The 22,567-nt window shown below is 29.7% G+C and overlaps 2 protein-coding genes across 4 annotated transcripts; both read right to left on the bottom strand.

Moving 5' to 3' along the window:
- Positions 1-5,673: 5,673 nt before the first annotated feature.
- LOC149498807 (uncharacterized) lies at positions 5,674-10,466 on the bottom strand. Of its 2 annotated transcripts, none has more exons than XM_089720813.1 (7): positions 10,075-10,466; positions 8,603-8,674; positions 8,432-8,499; positions 7,038-7,185; positions 6,870-6,953; positions 6,698-6,784; positions 5,674-6,236 (listed from the first exon to the last, which is right to left on the bottom strand). In XM_089720813.1, exons 1-7 carry the CDS (start codon positions 10,318-10,320, stop codon positions 6,231-6,233), a joined length of 711 nt encoding a protein of 236 aa, XP_089576939.1. In that variant the 5' UTR covers positions 10,321-10,466; the 3' UTR covers positions 5,674-6,230. The 2 variants fall into 2 exon arrangements, with proteins under 2 accessions (XP_089576939.1, XP_089576908.1); XM_089720782.1 differs by having other exon boundaries at positions 6,698-6,790; positions 10,075-10,464.
- Positions 10,467-15,337: 4,871 nt separating this feature from the next.
- On the bottom strand, positions 15,338-17,936 carry LOC149498806 (uncharacterized). Of its 2 annotated transcripts, XM_089726559.1 has the most exons (3): positions 17,477-17,936; positions 17,169-17,331; positions 15,338-15,734 (listed from the first exon to the last, which is right to left on the bottom strand). In XM_089726559.1, exons 1-2 carry the CDS (start codon positions 17,664-17,666, stop codon positions 17,210-17,212), a joined length of 312 nt encoding a protein of 103 aa, XP_089582685.1. In that variant the 5' UTR covers positions 17,667-17,936; the 3' UTR covers positions 15,338-15,734; positions 17,169-17,209. The 2 variants fall into 2 exon arrangements, with proteins under 2 accessions (XP_089582685.1, XP_089582683.1); XM_089726557.1 differs by lacking the exon at positions 15,338-15,734 and having other exon boundaries at positions 16,978-17,331.
- Between the last annotated feature and the right edge of the window lie 4,631 nt (positions 17,937-22,567).

Below are 22,567 nucleotides of genomic sequence, written 5' to 3'. Positions count from 1 at the left end.
ACAAACGAAAATTTATTTATTTTCCTTCTCAAGTTTCTTTCTGATCACATTTTCCATCAATCCAAACATATACTAAAATAAATTTTTAGAACCAATCTTAATTGGAATAGAATGGTTAAAACTCTTTATTCCTTAACTAAAGATCTCGAGTTCGAAGCTTTGGGTATGAAAATTACTACTCTAGGAGAGTCGCATATTCAAATCGGACGTAATCAAAATAGTTAAATGAACTCGTCGTCTCATGGATTTACGTTTTTTTATCTTTCTATTTCATTTGAATCACATGATTTGTTTAAGGGTATAATTGTGATTCTATTATTGTTAACAATAAAAAATTTCTTTCACCTCCAATTCTTCCCCTTCCACCCTCTCTCCTCTCTCTCAATGAAACTGATTTATTTCAATTCAAATTTTTACAGAATTGGCTTGGTTTTGAATTTTAATAGAAAGCATTGAAATTGTTCAGTTTAGTTAGATTTTATTAAGCCCCAAAAAAATATAAGAACAAATCTATTCAAAAAATAGCTAAAATTGAACCAATCAAATTGAAGCCAAATAAAAAATTATATTATATTTGAATTTCTTTTGGTATTTAAAATGTCATTTTTACGAGAAGTATATTTCTTCCGAAAAAATACACTTCTAAAGAAATTATTTATCATATAATTTATAAGTATTTATCATGCGAATCAATGTCTTAAAAATATAACTTTCCTAATATAAATTTAAGTTTATCAAATTTAACTAAAGAGTTACAATTTTTTTAGCCATGTCCAAGGAAATTATTTTCACATAAAGAGAAACCGGGTGACCTATTTCATAAAAGGTAGGATCGATAATACAAATCAAATAATAATATTTTTTACATTTTTCCATAACTTACACTTTGCCCCTAACCAATCATTTTAGCTTAATTTGGTTAACATTTTAAAATTTTTAATTTATTTTGTAAGCATTGTTTGGATTCGATTTAAATTAATTGAAGTCACCAAATGCTGGCTCTGGTCCCTACAGTCCCACTCCTCTCCACTTCATTTTTAACCAAACAAGGTGTCCGAAAAAGGATCTGCCCTTTACACAATTTCCTACATTTTAATTAATTAGTAGAGAACAAAAAGAAAAAAAAAAAAAAGAAACTGTTCTCTTGGAGGGATTTTATTTTGGCGGGAAATCGCTGTCAGAGCAGTTTCCACATTCAGGTAGGCGGTTTCTCGGGGTAGGTCCCATTTGTTCTCTTTTGTTGATTCCCTCGAACCCCTACTTTTCTCTTATTCATACTCGTACTGCGGCCCGGGGTTTACTCGCTTCACTGGTATACCACGTGTCCATTTCTAGACGTGCACTCATACATTGCAGAGTGAAGTTCACGCGCTACTGTTAGACGGTAGAGAGTAACGTTAAAAATTAGGGTAAATAGATTTAGGTAGGAACAGTGGACCCCACAAGAAACTGCGACCGTGTGCGTAAAAGTCCACGAGGGGAAGAGGGGAAGAATTTTTTAGTCATCAGGTGGGACCCACGCGGTTTTGCTATTTATCTGATTCTGATACATATGCTTCTCTCTCTATTATCTACTTATATAAGTTCTTAGCTGTGCTGTCAAGTTCTAGGACAGGACAGGACAGGACCTGAGAGGAGCTTTTTTTATTATTATTAGTATTATTAATCGAATTATGATTAAAAGGAATTTTTGAAAAATAGATATACAATATTTAAAAAAAAAAAAAAGAAAGAGAATCGAATTAGATGTTTAAATTTGATACTATTTATTAAGAAAAATAAGTGTGTCTACAAATAAGTGGAACTTTTTAGGTAACGGAAATATATATTTGGTCTCTATCAAAAAAAAAAAAAATGTTAAATTAACTTAACTTAATATAATTTTAACGGTCCACATCGTCTTTGGAGGCAAATAAATTAACCTGAGAGATCGAACTCATGATCTAAATCATGATCTTCAAAACCTGCAAATGCTCTTTACCAGTGCATCAACAATAAATTTTATTAGCTTATATTTTCCAAAATATTAATATTATTATTTGACAATATAATTATTAGCAGACGAGTTATATTCTCTCAAATTAATTTTTTTAACAAAATAGAATATCAATTCTAATTTGTGAGATTTAAAATAAAAGACACTGATTAATAACGTGTGATTTCGGTTTAACATTAATCAAAGATTAGACTTGACATATAGTGATGGAATGTGTTGGTGACAAATAGATATGCTTAGGATTCCAACACAAAACTAAATTAATTGTTTCATAAAAATAGTATCTTACTATCCATAATTAGATACCTTAATAGATTCAGACATATAGGCTTATAATCCAAAATTTTGGGTTTATTTTTATTTTTTAATGACTAATTTTATATTAATAGCATAAATTTTGTTTAAATAAGTAGGTTTAATTCTCTCATTTCTTCAAATTTATCAAATTAACTATGTCTTACCTATAAGAGCTATCTATACTAAACAAATATAGATGAAAGTGTCTTTTTTTTATTATTATTATTTTTTTCTATTTTGCATTTAGTAAATAGAGTTACTTGTAAGGAACATTCCTTAGCAAGAACCATCTTCTGAAAACCTACCTTTGCTGCAAATAATACCAACATAGGTTTGCAATTCTTCTTCTGAGGTATCAATTAGGTATACATTTCCATTAGAAACCATAAGGCTACTAGAAAATTATAGTTTAGTAAATCTTTTGCATGTTAAAATGCAAAAGTGCAATAAAAACATCATTATTTATTTTCATGTGTGCTTAATTAATGATAATAAATCTAATATAAACTTTTTTTTTTTTTTAACTAATCCTTGCCATGTAATAAGCTAAATAGTACCATAAAAAATATATAAGAATAACGGAAAAAGTTACAGTATGATCACATGGATTGTGAAATATAATTAGTCTGTTCTTGTCTTTTCTAAAATATATTAATTTATCCTGATATTATGCTTCCGTAACACTATTATGTTATTCAACCAACTTTTACATATTTTCGGTTAAGTTAACAATAAAACACAGATGTCAAAATAAAGTTATTAAAATATTATATTAAAAAAATTACAGTAAAATCCTTATGGTTTGAAAAATTCTACTAGTCTGTCATTGTGTTTTTAAAAATAAAATGAGTATTTATATCATTTTATAAAATGCTTAACTGAAATTATGCAAAAATTAGATGGAATGACCTTATGGTTTAACGAAAGTAAACTATAGCGAAATTTTAGTATATTTCTTAAAGGATAAAGACGTACTAATTATATATCGCAAATGAAGTCTATCATACTATAAGAAGAATACTATCAGTGTATTTTTTCAGATCACAGAAAGGGAAATTGCCTGACATTGCATATGGAACTCATTATAGTCTAATTTCGTATCCTCCAATTAAGAAAATCCATCGACGTAAGAGTTAAGACGAAGAAAATGATCTATCTAAAAACAAATATTCAAATTCAAATTCATTGGATTATGCTATATTCTAATATGTAGACTGATAACTTCGATGGCAAATAAAATCAAAGAATATTAATAATATTTATAAGTCTGCCCATGTGGGATTAAAACGAGAAAATAAATTGGAAGGTAGTTGGTCAGTGTAGAATTTTCCTCTAGCAAGAATGAGGCCAACGGAAATCATGGCAGAAAACATGGAACCTATTAGTCTAATGAAAATGACACCAAATCTTGAAATTTTTATTAATTTAGATTCACTGATAATGAAACTCATTCAACTAATTATTTAATTTTAAAATAAAATACATGCATATATATATTTTTAGTATTTTTTATTTCATTTTTAAGCATATTTAGTATATTATTTCATTAGTTAAGGTATATAATTTACCTTGAAATTGAGTATAAAATAGAAAATTAATAAATAAAAAAAATCAATAATCAAAAGCTAGTAACAGAAAAATAATAAATTCAAGTTATGTAATCTTAATGAAACTGAGTATAAAATTAGATAATTATTAATATAATTTTTTTAATCACAAAATTCATAAGTATATTTAAATTTCTATCATCACCAACTTGAGAATCAAATGACCATGCAGAAATTTTATGTAAAAAAAAAAAAAAAAAAATATATTATTAAAAAAATAAAAAAAGAAAGGCCAAAGCATAATTATTTAAAAATTTCCAAATAAAATAAATGAAGTTGGTTAAATAATGTCAAAGGGGGGGTGAGAGTGGGGTCAACATCTACAACTTCGATAGATGAAAAAGGGTTCTTGAAGGTGCAAAATCATTTTCAAGGCAGAAGCTTTTAGCCAGGAAAAGAACCTACCTCTTTTGTTTTCTTCTTTTTCTTTTTCCCCTTTCTTAATCATTCTGATAAGGTATGTACTTTTGTCCTAATGTACATGATTTTCGATTCTTTAACATAAAAACTTAAAATATATATTTTTTATAAAAATAATAATAAACAATACCTCAATATCTAATCTATGCTTAATGGGCTATGAATCATTAATTATTGATTATTAATTATTTAACTTAACATTTGAAAAAATTGGCTCCTCTCTTTCTCTCTCACATGACAAGATTAGCGGCAAGATTACTATGATGCTTTTGTTTTGTCGGTACATCTTTTGATATAATCTTTTAAGATGCTTGCATTCTTGTTGGATTTTCATAATAATAATAATAATAATAATAAGCGTTAATGACTAAAAAAAACCTGAATTTTGTCGTCTTTAATAATTTTGGCTAATTTTTTTAACGATCTTTAATAATTTTGACTAATTTTTTTAACAATTATGCTTTGCAACAAGTAACATGTCATGGTGAGGATCTCACTAACAGCCACATCAGCATAATAGTAACAGTTAATGCACGAAGGCCACAATTGTTAATGAAAAATTACTTCACCGTATTGATTGTAGCAATTAAAAAAAATTATTCAAAATTATTAAAAATGCCAAAGTTCAGAATTTTTTTTAATCATTAGACCTACTAATAATAATAATAATAATAATAATATGTTTAGGTTTCAATTTTAAAATCAGATTGAAGCAATAATATCTTGCTTGTTTCTCTTTGCGGAATTCCGGTTTTTATCTTATATTTTTAACATACTTGACTTGCATTCATCCTTCAAGTTAAAAAATAATTGAATTTATATGATAATAATATGTTCGAAATTGATCCCGTTCATAATAACATTTGTCTACAAATATTTTTTTCTACTTAAAATTTGAATTATTCACAAAAAAAAAAAAAAAAAAAAAAATCTGACGAATTCAAGTGTCTTGCTGTAATTTAATGTAAGGTTTGTATTTTGAAGCATAATGTGTCCAACAATTTTGGAACATGACATATACTAGACATTAATTTCTTTTTTTCCTTTTTTTTTTTTTTTTAAATAAGACTATAGTTATGGATGAATTCACGGTTTCTTGCAATGGAAAATAACAATGTCCGAATCCGTCATTGGTTCATATAAACACTTACTTCCTCTAGCCCAGCCCAGCCCAGCCCACTCCAATAAAATAAACTCTATATCAGATTGGCCTGGCCCAATTGATATGAACCCAAAACCTTTGGGAAAGATACCCAAACCTGAACTGATTCCTTTCTGCCTTTGTCTTAATTTTGGAAGGAAAAAAAACCACCACCTCACCAGTAGGAGTAAAAGTTCAATGGCAAAATAAAATTTGACAGAAGAAGCAAATAGCTGATGATATGAAATTACTCTTTTAACTTTAAACATACAAATCATGACTCAAGATAAGTCAAACTTCAAAAACTAAATAATGATTACCTCCTCTTTTTTACCTTTTTCTTTTTAACCCACTAGAGAAATACTCAACTTGACCGCTGCTATCTGTTTAATTTTAGCCATATACCAAATTAAACTAAATGTTCTCACCACATTCCTATGCAAAAAGCTTGACTATATTGATGGCATCTAGCACTCACTAACACCATACACAGCAAGCAACAAAAACAAAGAGAACACCTAAAGAACTCGTGTTCGCATTTACATTTTGTTAAGAGTTCTCAGGTGGCTTCAGGAAAGCCGTGATAATACTTGATCAAACCATTTTCCGGATTGATTCTGCAGCTAATTTCAGCACCTTCCAATTTAAGTACATCTTTGAAAAATGCCATAGGCAAAAGAGCTTGCCAGTCATAAGCAAGAAGAAATGCAAAAAGGAGCAAAGTCAATGTCTCTCTGAGCATACGAGGATGCTATCGACAATTTCTCATTTAACCCTACAGCGAAAAAGATGGAAAATCATACAAATTAAGTGCATACAAGCATAGTTTCTAAGCTAACACTAGAACAAATATTGGATTTAACAACATTTGATATCAGATGTTAAAATAATAGTTAACAGCAAGTCCATATTTATTACAACATGTTAATATGTTATTAATTTCATGTCGATCAGACCATTAGATATTTATGATAGAGTTATTAAAGTATTTATATTACATCAGATATGTAGCACTCTTTAATTCCGATATAAAAAAAATAAAAAAAGATTAAAGAGATAGATTAAAGATATTTCAGGCGTCATGTGATATTTGCTGCTAGTTCTTATAAACATCAAAATTGACTTTTAGCAGCACGTAGATATTGCTAATAAAAGGCTTGTTACAAGTGGTGTAAGGAGAGGAAATATATTTTAATGAGAATAAAAATTTCTAAACATAGCTTGATAAAGATATACCTGTCTCCTTCGACTTTGCACAATGTACCATGATCGGGCCATCACATAGAAGGGCAAAAGAAAGCCAGCAAATCGAAGAAGAGAAATCTGAAGCTAAATGTCAAAAGATATGCAATGAGTCGACATATATGCATGTGTATAGGTAAAATATATTATCAGCAAGAGTGGTTACATTGAAAAGTGATGACGACTCCTGCACTATCCCAGCATCCCTTGTAATTATTAGAGCTTGGAATAGAAGAATAATTACCAGCAACTGTGCATATCACAACCCAAATTAGCTTCTAAGGACAAATTGTGGTGAAATGCTTAAAAGGAAAGCTCCAAAATAGTTGCTTACAATTAGAGCAACAGATCGAAGACATGCAATGCTGCTTGTATTAGCAACAGCATAATCCTCGTACTCTGATTGAAGTAACTGACGCTCAGCAGCGGCTAAAGCTAGAAGATGAGAATCATGCAGATCAATGTGTTGCCCCCATGCTTGCCTGATTAGAAAATGAAGAAAAATAAAAATTTTGAGTTGCTTAAAATCATAAACACACAACAAGCTCCAAGAAAGATTTCAATGGAGCAAGGTAACGGCAGATATCTATTGAAAGTATAAGCATTCACATAATGAACTGACCAAAGCAAATCCCTTTGCTAATTGATACAAATTGGACTATTGCAACCTTTTAGTGTCAGTGGAAAACAAAAAGTACTTTATTCTATTCTTTCGGTATTACCACAAGAAGCTTGTAGCTGAGGACAGAACTTCGCATGGGGTGTACGAGCATGTTATTGTAAATTCAGAGATCTCATATAGTATATGGCAAATTACTTTTTCTAGAGGACCTAAACATTAATACAAGCGCCTCATGTTGCTGACCGATTCATACTGCCATTCTCAGTTCCACAATTGATAAACTATTAACAAACTATAAATGAGAAACAATATTAATTGTGGTTAGTTATGAGGACAGGAAGGGAGCAGAAAGGCTATCTCATAGTCATTTCCCCATAGGTCTTTATACCTTCAATATCAATACCCGTATAGCATCAAGTAAATCATTACATAGTGTCCAACTGATTTAATTTGACACAAGCAACAAGTGTGGCCACTAGCCAGGCCTGGAAAAGTAGATTATCGGTGTGCACATTTGCTGATTGGTCCCGACATGATGTGTAACGTGAAATTTCATTTTTTGAATGATATCCCCCTTTGACTAAGCTTATCTTTATTTCAATATCTCAAAAAGCTTATCCCTAACACAGACATAGACCCCCCAAAAAGAATTCCATTTATGTAGCCAAAGTGGGACCAACAAGTCAATCAATGTCCCAGTCAGCATGATCCCAATTAGCTAGCTAAATGGGTATACTAGCAAAGGCGCACACCTTTAAGACTCCAGTTCGATGCTTAGCATAATTCTCGACTGTATGAAAGCACACAACCAATATTGAAATGTACACAAGGTATATGGATTGTGTTCCTCTGTCATTGAGGACAAGCCAGACACATAATCTCTTATAGCCATCCAACTAACTCATTCAACAAATTCAATGCAACACCATCCCGCACTTCTAAGTTGCAAAAACACATTGAAATGAGTTGGTGAAATCCCCATCTACTTCCTTAGGCATCAGATTCTAGATGTCATATACACATTTATATTTATGTTATGCATAAAGTGTTCCACTACATCCTGTTTCTCCATTTCTAACATGTATAATACCAGAACAGATAGTCACCTGATATCAATTGCCATGACATCAGGATTGCTGCGGGCTGGTGGAACAGAATAATTTGGTGAAAAGACCTGCAGAACAGAAAGCACAGATGTGTTATGCAAAAATTGACATATTCTTCTACTCCTAAGCGAAAAATTCATGTACCAAGAGATGAATTAGAGAATTCTTTACCTGATTGCAAATTTCACAAGTGATATCACCTTTTTTGTTGCACCATCGCTGGATGCATTTCCTATGAGCAAACTACAAACAAGGACCAAGAAAACATCAGCAAAAAATTTTACGTGCTCCAACTTGAAAGTAATATCTCAGTAACTGAAACTCAGGAAGATTTTTTACTATATAATCACAATGAGAGCTCAATTTATTATATTCATTTGTCACAAATTGGCAGCAAATAATAGAACAAAAAGATTCAATTTTTAACCATACAAGTTGGAGCTGGCATGGAACATCGAAAGATGGTGATTAATACAAATATAACAAGTTGGAGCTAACATGGTACGAAATTGAAATAGTCCCAATACTAAAATCTTTTAAATTTATCCGTTCTTGATACTTTAATGAAAATCAAAATCAGATGAAGACGCTTACGAATCTTTCAGAAAGATCTTTAAAAATAATTAACAAGCTGATAAAAAATTAGTTAAGACTAAGGTACCATTTTAATGGAAACAAACTAGGGCTAAATGATATCCCAATCCAAAAAGGGATTTGAATTGAAGAGGGAGAATGAGGTCTTTCTGCAAATGTATGGAAACTTTATTTGGAAGCTGAGGAAATACATGGAACCTCAATATTTTAACATTTAATTATAGTTTAAATTATGAAAAGGACCAACTGAAAACTCAATTTCGCAACCTGGATGGGAGCACTTGAACTTTGTTTTCTAACCTTTTTATCATACGAAACTAAAAGGACATAAATTTTTATTGCAACTTGTCTCCATTTACTTGTCAAACGGTGAGGCGGAGGTTAATAATCACAATTCCATAGGTAAAAGACACAAATATAAAAAGTCAATTATTGAACAAAGGCATTTACCAAGAGTGTCATTAAATGCATACACCCACCACTACCTAAAACATCCTGTTGAGAGCAGTGTATTCTAAGAGCATTGTGGTTGTAGTTAAACTAAATTTTTTGTTTTTTATAAAAAATATAGACTATATATTGGAAGCAAAGCTATGCAGCATGGACCATGGTTAACAAACTGAAAACCTAATTTAAATAAAACCGAGAAAGGTTAGGACCTTGAGAGTGCTGATTGTAACTATAGAGTGTAGACACAAAGTGACAAAAAAAAAAAAAAAAAAAAAAAGCCTCCGTTTTTTATTTTCTTTCACGGACTTGGTCATGTGAACCAAATTTCAATTAAAAACCTAGGGAAGGAGAAAGAGTCAAATATTACACACTATAAAACCAAGCGAAGCTCAAAAAACTCGCATCCCAAATAGAACAAAACAAAACAAAGGCACAGTCTTCTCAGAAGTAATAAATATATAAGGAAGAAGAAGAAGAAGAAGTAATAATAATAAATAAATGGAGGAAGAAAATGAGCGATTCATTCAAAACCGAGACAAATTATAACAAAATTTAAAACATCTAACCAAAATACTAAGAAAACCCAGAAAAGTGTAGACCTTTAGAGTGCCATTGCAAGCGCAAGGAGCCTCCATAGAGAGAACCTCATCTTCCTCTTGGCATATTCTACATTCCACCATTTCTTTCATTCTCTTTAAAGAACACCCTTCTCCATTACTGTTCAAAGTTATATCACTCTCGTTTTTTGCTATTGCCTCGACATTTCTGTCTCTTTCTCCATTAACCGACTCAAAGCAAGCAGAAGCAATGATTCTGTCCACGCACACCATAAAATCATCCACCATTTCCTTTCTCTTTTCTATCACTACTGCATATGTATTAATATATATCGTTTCCCTCTCTAGTTCGCAGCTTCCCTGTGTCTCTTTCTCAAGTGGAGAACAGGAAAAGGACAGAGGAGAGAGAATGAGCAAGTGGAAAGAGTGGGCAGTGGGGGTTATAAAGGTGGAAGCTTTGTGGTGGCGGAATTTACGAAATGAACCTGTCATGTGTTTAGGACCAAATTACCCTTATTGCCAGAGCTTAATTACGATTTTGTTCCGAGTTCTGACAAAGTCATAGAGATATTTCCAAGTTACTGGCTTTAGGTACGGGATGTCAGGTGTACTGAATTTGTCAAGTAAAAAACAAACAAATAAAATGTGAACTTTGAGAGAAAAAGAAAATGTAATTAAATTATAAATGGATAACTATTTGTAATAAAATATTTTTTTGGGTTTTAAGGACAGAATAAAAATAAAATTCGATTTTATTTTCTAAACTTTGAAGATTTGTTTTATTATTAAATTTTTAATGAAATTCAATTAATAAAAGTTTTTATTTTCTTGAGACAAATTAAAAAAAATGAGAATTTTAAATTTTAATAATTATATATATATATATATATATATATATATAATTTCTACGGAGTATATTCTTACTAATAAAACATATTTAAAAAAATAACTTTATCAAGGTTTTAAATGGTATTAAATGATAAGTAAATTTATGTTTTACATTGTTTATTATGATTTCAAATCAATTACATAATTTTACAGTTTGTAATAATAAAAAAATTAGAAGAAATTTAGACACTAAAAATGTAATTATAAGACATGTGAGATCTACAAGTGGATTATGTCTTTGAGTGCTTAAATTATATAATTTTGATTAATTAAATTTCTAAAAATTTATTTTTAGGTGAAAATGCTCGTATTATCCTTTTAAAATGTATTTAGTGTATATCCATATTGCGGTGGAAGGCCAAGACTTCTACCTAGTTTTAGGAGATTGTATTTTCCAAATTGTACTCAAATTCTTCTAATTTCTATCATTGACAAATCACATTGTTAACCTTATAATTGTGGTTTTATGATATAATTAGGTAATTGATGATGATGAATGTTAGCCTAATGGCCGTGTGGTGTCAAGAGATGCATCGAGTTGTTTGACGAATTGAGCCATGGAAGTGAGGCTGAGTGTTTGTAAACTTTAAGCTATCCGTAAACATTTAGAATTTTATTACATATATTCATCCAAAATTCATTTAAAGTATATATTAAAATAACAGAATACTTATGAATCTTAAATTATTCAAATTTGAACCTATTTAAAATATATTTTTTATTAATAATGGATAAAATATATGTGAATCTATTATCAAATTCTTTTAATATAGCAAGTAATTAACGGATAGCGGATATCTAAATATCTATGTATATACCCTACCTTTGTATGTTATGAAAAGTAACTTGATTGTTCATACTATCTCAAACTCATTTATAATTATTTATAACATTTTTAAACTGATTGAGCAGTGCGGATACCCTAAAATATTCGCATTGCTTCCATCCCTGTTATACATGATGGTTGATAGTTGATACAACAAAAGAAATTTTGCCTGATAATTTCCTCCCATTTTTTAGAATCCCCGTTTAGATGCAATTGCAAATTAGGTTCTTTTGTTTTTTTCATATCTAAATCTTCAATAAGATTTTTTTTTTTTTTTTAACTACAAATAAGGGAATTCAAAATCTCACAAGGTTTAATAACTCCAAATAAATAAATATTTGGATAAATTTGCCATAGGTGGAAATATAATAATAATAATAATAATAATAATAATAAGATCCTAATATATTTGCTATTTATTAGTTTAGTATTTATCATAGAATATAATTGTATGGCATTTTAGTATTCTTACAATAGGAAAAATCCAGTCAATTAACAGGAAGGACAAGTACAAATTCAATGTAGCATCATATGATTATCATCAGCAAGCACATTTTACTAGCAGGCAACCACTCCATTACAGCACCAAGTTGAGGGAAAAAAAAAAAAAAAAAATCCCGGGGCTTGATTTGGTCATTATGTAGCCTTGGAAGCTGACTATTATGTCTTTTCAACTCTTCTCCAAATATAAAATAAGAAACAAAAGCGTATACTATCTTTATTTAGGTCAAAAAAAAGATAAGTATTTTTAATTTCATAACCTTCTTTAATCCTACTTATTAATATGAAGCCTAAATCATAAAATTAATAAGGTAATTTGTAATACTAAAATTTTTTTTTATTATATCACTAATTAATTCATAAAACTCACTTTCTTAAATCTATGCATTTAAAAAAAAAAAATTTAATTTGTTTTTTAAGTGTAGATATTTATGCACAAATATATACTATAAAATTGAATTGCCATGTAATAGGCATTAAAAGTTAGTAATAAGGCGCAAAGGAGGAGCATTAGCGGAATAGGCGAAAAATGTAGCAGCCGCCCAAAACAAGGAACTTTGTCTGTTTCTGTGAAGCCTTTATATATGTATATATAGAACTGATTATGGGTTTTGTGTTTGAATAGCTGAGCTGGGAATGGAAGGTTGGTGACGCAGAAGGTGTGGAAAGTTTGGGGCAAGTGACTCTCAGAGTGGGATTTGGAATAAGACTTGTATGAGTTTAGAGGGACAACTTGGATAAGGCAACAAAAGATGTCTTCTCTCTCCATTTTTTTAATCATGATATGTACAAGTACAATTACACATGTATAAATGCACATATACAGCTGGGTTTGTCCTACCCACCAAACAACCATACCCAAGCCTATTTTGGAAGATGAGAATTTTTTTTATTTGGCTAGGATTTACCAACGTGTTTGATGGCCTGCCTAATTAGGATGAGGATTCAGTCATTTGGTTCAAATCATACCCAACCTATATAAATAGAATGGATTAATTTCTTCTTTTTACTTACAAACAGAATATAAATCAAATAATGCACATAATCAAACTAAATTAAACCAACTTGCTTCGGTTCAATTTAGTTTTTAACTTCTTTCTTTTTTTTTTTTTTTTTTTTTTTTGATAGATTCATACTTAATTTTAAGATGTAAAGGTAGGAATAGAAATTAGCTCTTAAGATTGCTAATGTTATCTGCCCATTAACTTCAAGAAACAAAACTAGAAATGGAAGGAATTTTGATGATACATAAAAGCCTAGGATCCAGAAAACAGGGCATGGATAACGCTTTGAGTCTTTCTTCAAAAAAATTCGAGGCCTACGGTTTTGGTATGATTCAGGCTTACTGGTTCAGCTCAAATCTCAGCTCAAAGTAATGGGCCCAAAAATACATTAAGGACTCCAGTTTCTCTTGTCAGACCCATTTTTAGTTTTGTTATTTTAATTATTAATTAATTCAATTGTATGTGTGAATGAAGGAGGAAAATGGAAATTAACTTGATCAATATGATTTTCAACTAACAAAAAATTATTTATTCAAAATGAGTTTTCAATAAACGAAATGTTTCAATTAAGAAACTAGAAGTCTAAAATTGATTTGAATTTTCAGTGGCATAAAAGAGAACCCATAATTTATTAAGTAGGTTATCTCTCTTTACCTAGTTCATATAGAGAATAAATGGCTGTAAACTAATCTGGGTGTATACCTCAACTCTGCCTCTGCTTACTCTAATGGCTTAGTTCCGGTTACACATCCACATCCACATTACCTTTCTGCTAGCTTAGTTCCGGTTACACATCCACATCCACATTACCTTTCTGCTACCCATTAACAATCACTGAATCATTTTTTGGGCATGTAATTTCAAACCATAACCAAATTGACAGCCAATAGCTTGAAAATAAAACATAAATAGAACCAACAAAGAAATAAGGTCTAAAAATGCATCAGATAGCATGCCAGTTCAAATCAAGAAAAGGGGGCAGGAAAAAATGCAATGCGAAACAGAGGAAGTATAAATTCCAGGGAAAAGAGAGGAAAAAAAAAAGGTCAATTGATCCAACACATTGCTGACAGAAGAATTCTCCTCAAAGATATCCAACCTCTAGTAAATGAAATACACCAAACAACATCAAGAACCAATATATCAGGAACAAAATTGAGAACAATATATCTGAAACCCCAGATTTTGGTTAGAAAAGGAAAGGCGCTTCATCTAAACAAAAGGATTGGAGATCGCTTCATCTACAAGAAGAGGATGAAGGCCTGATGGTAGTTAAAGCACCTTTTATCTTTTCTGGCACCTTTCCTTCTATCCACGACGATTGCTTCGAATTTCAAAAGTAATGAGTAACTGAATACCATGCTATGTTGAAAACTCATTATGATGAGAAAGAAGACTTAAACACCAAGAAAAGCAATGCTTTTGCATTGCAGATTACATAAGCTTCATTGCATTTTGAGAAGAGTGACAATCAACTAATCAAGAAGCTTAAAAGCTATCTATAAGTACCGAACTGCATTATTACCCCATGCAGTCATATCCTCCACCGACAATTACCAGTCAACTAAACAGAAAATGCAAATGCGGTTTATCAATAGAAGTCATAATTACTTTTCAGTTGCAACTGTCAACAAAGCACACAGATCACATCCTTCCGCTTCCTTGTTCAAGAATCCCATGTAAGAATTGAACATTTTGTGACATCGGATATCTTTTTAACTTCCAAATCAATTTAAAATAAATAATTAAGTTTTTGGTAAAACTACTTACTTTTAAGTAGTTTGGGCGTTTGGTTAACAAGGGTTTCTTAAAATGAGAGTAACATTGGCATTTTAAAAAATCATTAGGACAATATAGTATTTTACTTGTTCAAACATTATTGCAAAAATAAGTAGATAATTAACAGCCAGGGTTATCTCACTAATGAGAAATGATTTAATTTAAGTTTTTTTTAATGAACTTAGAAGCCAAACTAAAAACTATTATACTCATGACTTTTTACTTAGAAGTATGTTTGATTGAGACACAAACCAAACCCTTTAAATTCAACTCCATTAGGGAGAAGAATAAGGGGAAAAAATCCCTGTTATTTGAATCTAATCATATCCTTAACTGGTAATGATGATCTCAATACCAAGGCAAGAACTGGTAACATTAAACATTAATCATGAATAGGACAACGGCGTACCAGAAACATCCAAAACACTTGGCATATAGTGAAAGTATGCCTGACTTATACAAACATATCTTTGTTATAGGGTAGCTCACCCATATCATTATAGAGAAGTGACCAAGATCAACTTTTACATAAAATCTTTTTGAAGACATTCTAAATATATTAAGCCAATTTTATCAGTTCCATACCGCCACACCACCTACTATGCAGATCAATTTCCTTGAGATCCGATCATAATAGGCGCTTACTTATATAACATGCCAGAGTACCAATCTTTAGTGAGCTAAATTTTCTGGAGCAACTCCACCTGATAAATACCAAAATAAATACTCACTAAAATCTCGAAATAGTCTTAAAGAAACAGGGACAAAAGCAGCGTACAACTTCACTAAATAACCCATATCATGATCAACCTAAAAAATCAAGAAAAGGCTTTCTCAAACTTTCTGAACGCCAACAACAGTTGAAATGAAAATCAAGTTAGCACGCAAATTTTAGGAACCTTAATTCACCAACACGAACATCAAGCACAAATCCTAGCCCAAAACAATCCTAGCATAAATTTCTGTCCCTCTAAATGCAAGGAAACAAAACAAAATTCAATCCAACTAAGAGCCCCTACATATATGTACCAACGACCAAGCAGGTAAACTGCCTCTATGTAAAAAGGCAAAGCATAAGGATTCCAATTCTATGCAACAAATCAAGACATCTAATACACCAAGTAGTTTTTCACTCCTAGCAAGATATTTATGCATAAAATTTGTACCATATTCACCATCCAGAGGACCGATACAAGTTATAGGAATTATTTTATCCAAAGTTGCTACTACAACAACAAGAAAAGTAACAGTTGTAACTTGGAATTAAATTATACTAATAATCATGCCATTGTTCACTGATCAAAAACAGTTGATAAAGGCTTATGCCCAAGGGTCATCCTCCCATGTGCCAGACAGTGAAAATGTAACCATCTCAGAAATACTTGATGCTGATATGGGATGAAAAGAACATTCCGTATTTGGCACGCTTAATATTGAATTGTTCATTCTGAAGCTTATTGAAGGTCTAATTATAAAGGAAGAAACAACATTCATTGATTTTCTATGAATCACTTTTTTTCAACAAGTGCTTTTACATTTGACATGTTCCATTTACAATTCAATTTCATCTTGGCAGTAAATTATACAATATATGTCTATGCTTCAATTAAGAAAAAAGTGTCAAAGGCAAACAGAAATACCTATCATTACACTTGAGTTTATGAAACATCTGGTTCTAAGCATTGTCTATCTATTAATATCAAATGTTAGCTGCAAACTAAAAATAAATTTTCACACCAAAGTACTGTATGCAGATGATCTTACTAGACGAGGACGGTCAGCATCATACAAGACAGGGAACTGGGAAAAATCACGCATAATAAATGAGAGAATGAGAGGTCAGTGAATGTAGATGATCTTTTTGGACCTGAATGTTATGAAATATATGCATCAAAGAAAGTCAGCCGCAGACTAGATTACAACAACTAGACCACAAAAACAGGTGACTTAAAAGATAAAAAATCTAGAGCTGTGTCATTGACAACTTAAAACACAATTCCACTACATTGCAACGAGAACAAGCTGTCCGAAGCAATTAAAACATAAAGGTTATTTAAAATAATAAAGAAAATAAGACAGAACCACAAACATGAGGAAGCAAGTACATTATAGAAAGAACAACTGAGAAAGATATGTACACAAGTAGCTGGGGAAAACTGACGATCTACCAACTGAACTATTACACAGGAGGTATGTTGGAGAAAGAGAAGCCTTTGTATCCTTTATAAGCATAGTAAGCAATCCTTGTATAATAAAACCCTGGTATAAACAAAACCACTCCCAGAATCGCAAAGAAAAGCCCTGATTCAACAAATCAATCTCTCAAAATTAGCAAATTCCAGCTTCCATTTAAATGCAAAACCCTAATCCTCCGATTACTAAGCTAAGCTAACAAAAATCTAAAATAAAACTCAAGAACATAAAAATAACAAAGAGAGAAAAATACCGTGAGCACGATCACCACCGATTTTGTTATAAGTCATAAAGCTGCCCAAAACAATACCGACGACGCCGAAAACGAGGAGAGAAACGGCGAGAGCGATCTCCTTAATAGGAGGACGATTATTGACAACGTATGATGTCTCGATCATTAAGTCATCGTCCGTTATCGAAAAAGCGTGGTCTACATACGCCATTTCTGAAAAAAGAAGAAGATTCGGATGCAGAGAGATTCGAACTTTACCTTTCCTTTTCTTCTTCTTCTTCTTCCTCCTGGATTTTCTTTTCGGTTCTTCTTTTCTTGTTACAGAATCAGATTATGGATATTGTCTCTTGGTGTTGTATTTGTATTTGGACGGTAACGATGCTTTTCTTGGACTGTAAGTTCGAACGGACTTTTCTAAAAGAAAAACAGAGAGGAGAGAAAAATGGAGATTTTATGTCCTGTGGGTGCCGCCACGAAAGAAGGTTTGACCTTCTTGTGGTTTAATTTTGTAATTAATTAAAGTAATAACAATGATTAATTACCCGTTGCCATTAACGTTTGTAATTAGGATTGTTTAGAAGGTCACGGAGACTTTTCTATTGGCTTATGAATGGATTGAGTTTATCCTTTCCTTTTTTTTTTTTTTTTTTTTGCTTTTAAATATTTTGGAATATAGTTTTGTAGTGACTACAAAACATAATTGGGGTCAATTGTTGTGGCAAAATAGAAGTTTCTATTATATGGAGTCGGACCAAATTTTGTTTCATTCTACAATAAGGTTTTATATCAAATATTATAAATATTATAATAATATGTACCATAATCTACATGGTATAGATTTATATCTAATTTAAAAGATAAATTTTCTAATGGGAGAGAAGATAACAATGCAGAGGTAGTTGCATAGGAGAGAGAAAAAAGAAGAGCATGGCAATGCATTGAAAATTAATAAGACTTTGAATTTTTAAACACCAATAAATTTTCCTACTATTACGAGAAAAATTAATGAGGGATAAAATTGTCATAATAATTAATTTTTTTTTTTCTAAATATAAAAAAAAGTTAAAAGATACAATTATGCCATCGTTAAAACTGTGCTAAATAGCATCACCCATATTTAAAATTTATAATTTATAATTTTATACTTGTCTAGTATTTAATTGAGTAATGTTAAATTGATCATTTTGATCAGGATTAAATCCACCATTTTCATTTAAATTGTCGTAATTGCCCTTCTCAATTTTTTGAGGCTTTCATTTTTCCTCTTTACAAGCATTAAATGCATTGAGTTTTGTGAGTTAATAATGACTAAGAACTCACATTTACTCTTTTATTCTCGGGGTTGTATGTCACTTTTCCCCTCTCTCAGATTCATCTCGTTCTATCTTAACATAGAAACATGAAAATTGAAGACAATCTTTGGAATAGGAAGCTTTAAGAAGATATATTTCACACAGCTCTTGAGTCCAAATTTAAGATGAAAAATAAGCAATATTATACCATAATTATGCACATATGATAACTTTAGAAGAAATTAAAATTTACTCGATGATTTCCATCAAAGGAGAATATTATTGGACTACAAAATTATAAAGTTAAGTTTTTTTATTTCTTTAATGCATTTCTTTAGTTTTATCTTCATCTTTTTCCTTTATTTATTTTCTATCTTATCACAATAATATATAAATTTATAATACTTTTCGATAAAGACTAAAAATGAAAATTTTGTATGCCTAAAAAACCTAATGATAAGGTGTTAGAATTTAATTTCATTAATATAAAAAAATCTATCTTTACATTATTATGATTTTTATTATAATTAAAAATAAAATTAATGCATATCGTTTGGGTTGTGTATATAAAATATAGTGCAAGGATAATTTCATACATACGAAAAATGAGTGATTTAATATCATACTGAATGTCCAAAAAGAAATTAATTTTAATTTATTTACGCACGTAAGTAATTTTATTACATCATGCTGCTAAGTTATAATCAATTAATTTGCATTTTTTTTAATTTTTGATTGGCAATTCTTTTTTATGTTTTTAATTCTTTCTGTCGTCATTGTTGGTCTTAAATTAAAAAGCTCTCCTTTTTCCTTTGTTGTGGAGAAAAAGAGTTTTTCTCTTAAGTTCCGTTTGTTTCAATAAAATAATTTACATTAAAATATTTTTCACATTTTTTCGTTGTTTGAGTCATTCAGAAAAAATAAGTCAACGGAAAATATTTTCCTGGTCAAAGAAAAGTAAGTATTTTTTTAAAAAAATAACTTCTCATTTTTAAGAGCGTAAAACATTTTCCGAAATTTAATAAACTTATTATAATCTTATAAATTCATATTTTATTAATTTATTAATCATTGATGGCCACTACCACTACCACCGGCCACTGCCAACCACCACCACCGGTCACCTGCGATTTTCATAATTTACCTTTTTTTTCATTATTCTTATATTTAACAATAAAATTTTTAAAATATGAAATTTATATTATTAATATTTTTATGGTCTTATGAGTTAAAATTTTTACTATTTTTAATTAATTTTCTAATTGCAACCAAACAATGGAAAATAAATCATTTAAAAAATATTTTCAATGAATATTTTTCAAAGGTAAGTTATTTTTCGGAAACAAATGGACCTTATATTAATGTTAAAATTACTTTGTTTCATATTTTTTTTATCTTTATATCCAAAAATATTTACATTTAGAAAATTTTTTTTTTGAAAGGAATAACTCGTTATAATATATAATAACACAAAAATGTAAGCTATTTAGGGGTATTAAAAACATAAATATATTTTTTAATAAAGTAAGGTATTATGATATTATACATAATTATAATACTATTGAGTATAGCACTAATTAGAATACTAGATACAACTATAATTGCAAATGTTATAATAATAATAATTCTATTAAAGTGCTAGTTCAAATTAGAATAATTAATATTTCTAATATATCTGCCTATATTGTACTGTCTTTTGATATATTTCGGTGATTTGGAGACTTGTGTTGTAATAATTTTAAAATATTTTATTTCTCAATAAAATAGCTAAAAGAAAATAGAAATTCGCTGAACGACAAACCATCAAAACCACAATTGTGCACTGCCATGCTTTTACTTTTATCCAATAAAAGGTCACCTGAGATTTGAAGAGCTCATTAAATAACCACGTTTTACAAAGTAAGTTTAGAGATAATGAAGCATTAATTGCTACAATTTTCCAATTTCCATTATGCAATTATTTCTCTCCAAACATTCCTTCCAAATTGATGAAGGATAAATTAGTCTTTAAACATTACCATTTATTGCACTTAGTGGATTTGATTTGGATAAAATTGATCCAAATAATATTTTTATATTTAAACATTACCAAATTTTAAGCATTGGTTGTAAAGTACAACCATTAAGAGATTTTTCACCGAGCTATATTACACATTGATCATTTTCTCAATACATATAAACAACTTTTGAGCCAGCGGGCTACCGCCCCTATCGGCCACTCCCCGGTTTCTGCCGTTGCGTATGGCGGATACCAAGCTCCCTTGAATTGATGCTATCCATTGGCCGTCTGCTTATTAAAATTCAAATCATATTGACGGCGATATTCAAGCTTCCTTTGAATGTGAATTCTACATGCAAACTGGTGCGTTTTATATATCAATAGGAACTTCGTTAATCGGTTTGATTAGTATGCATTCCATGTTTTCCAATGAAGAAGGAAGAATAGGTTCTCATCTTAATTCTCCTCTGTCAATTTTTGTGATATTAAACCCTAATTTTCCAATAATATATAACCTTCAATATCTCATAGAATGGCATTAAATTGCAAGGCCATGTTAGTAAATTCAATTTTTTTTCATTAAACTCACATTGCCAAATCATTAGTTGACAATTTAACCATTTTTTTTTTCTAGGTTATCAAAATATATATGGTGGTATAACACCTCCGATCCTATTTGTAATTTCGATTGGTATGTAAGTCAGGAGACAATTTATTAAAAATCTTTTTGAATTTAAAAACTTGATTGTAAATATTTTTGTTGAGATACAAAGACTTCGTTGTTTCTGTAAAATAATTTACAGGAAAATATTTTCACAATTTTTCGTTCTTTGGGGCGTTCAGAAAAATAAGTCATATTTTTAAGAAAAATAATTTTTATTTTTGAGAGAGTAAAATATTTTCTAGATATTGGCAAATCTTATATATCCATATATATTTTTATTTTATTTTATTAATCATCGTAATCACTACCACCAGTCACCATTTACCAATCGACCACCACCACCGGCTTTCATAATTTATATTTTTTTCATTCTTCTCGTATTTCTATTTTTATTAATATTTTAAACTAATTTTTAATATTATAACCAAACAACGAAAAATAAGTCATTTGAAAAAAAATTTTCAATAAAAAATATTTTTCAGCAAGTTATTTTACGAAAACAAACGGAATAAAAAATAGAAAATTTTAAAAAGTTTAAACATCAAATTTGTAATTAATCTTTCTTATTCTATTTTTATTCAAATTTTGTGAAAAAAAAAAGATATGGAAGAAAATTAATTTACTATCAAACCGGCACATATTACAAAAAAAAAAAAAAACATTATGATTACTTTAATAATTATGATAGAAAAATAATTACTTTTTTAATAATTTTTTCCTTGTAAAAGATTTATCTTTTTCATAATTACCCATGATTACCTTTATCATTTTTAATTAAAAAATGTAGTAAACCATGTTTAAAAATATAAAAAATCAATAACGAGTTATAACGTCCTATGTATGTTCGTAAGTATTATTCCTTGAGTTTCAAAATCGCAGTCCCAGTTTTTTTTTTTCTTTCTCAAAATAATATTCTGTTTTATAATTTCGGAAAATTTCACTTTTCAACCCTCATATGATAATTTGTATAAATAATTAATATTACTTGAACTTATTAGATAGTGGAAAAAAGGTTAATATTATTAATTTTGAGAACTTGATATATTAACTATACATTTTATTTTAAAAATTTTAATATATGATTTTTAGGATATTTAAAGTATCATATTGAAAAATTAAAAGAAATTGTAAACTAAGTATATGTAAATATTTTTATA

This window comes from Jatropha curcas, chromosome 1 (genome assembly GCF_041381405.1).
Source record: "Jatropha curcas cultivar XTBG-Jc1 chromosome 1, XTBG_Jcur_1.0, whole genome shotgun sequence".
In the NCBI taxonomy this organism is placed as follows: Eukaryota; Viridiplantae; Streptophyta; class Magnoliopsida; order Malpighiales; family Euphorbiaceae; genus Jatropha; species Jatropha curcas.
This window is presented reverse-complemented; position numbering and strand designations above follow the sequence as displayed.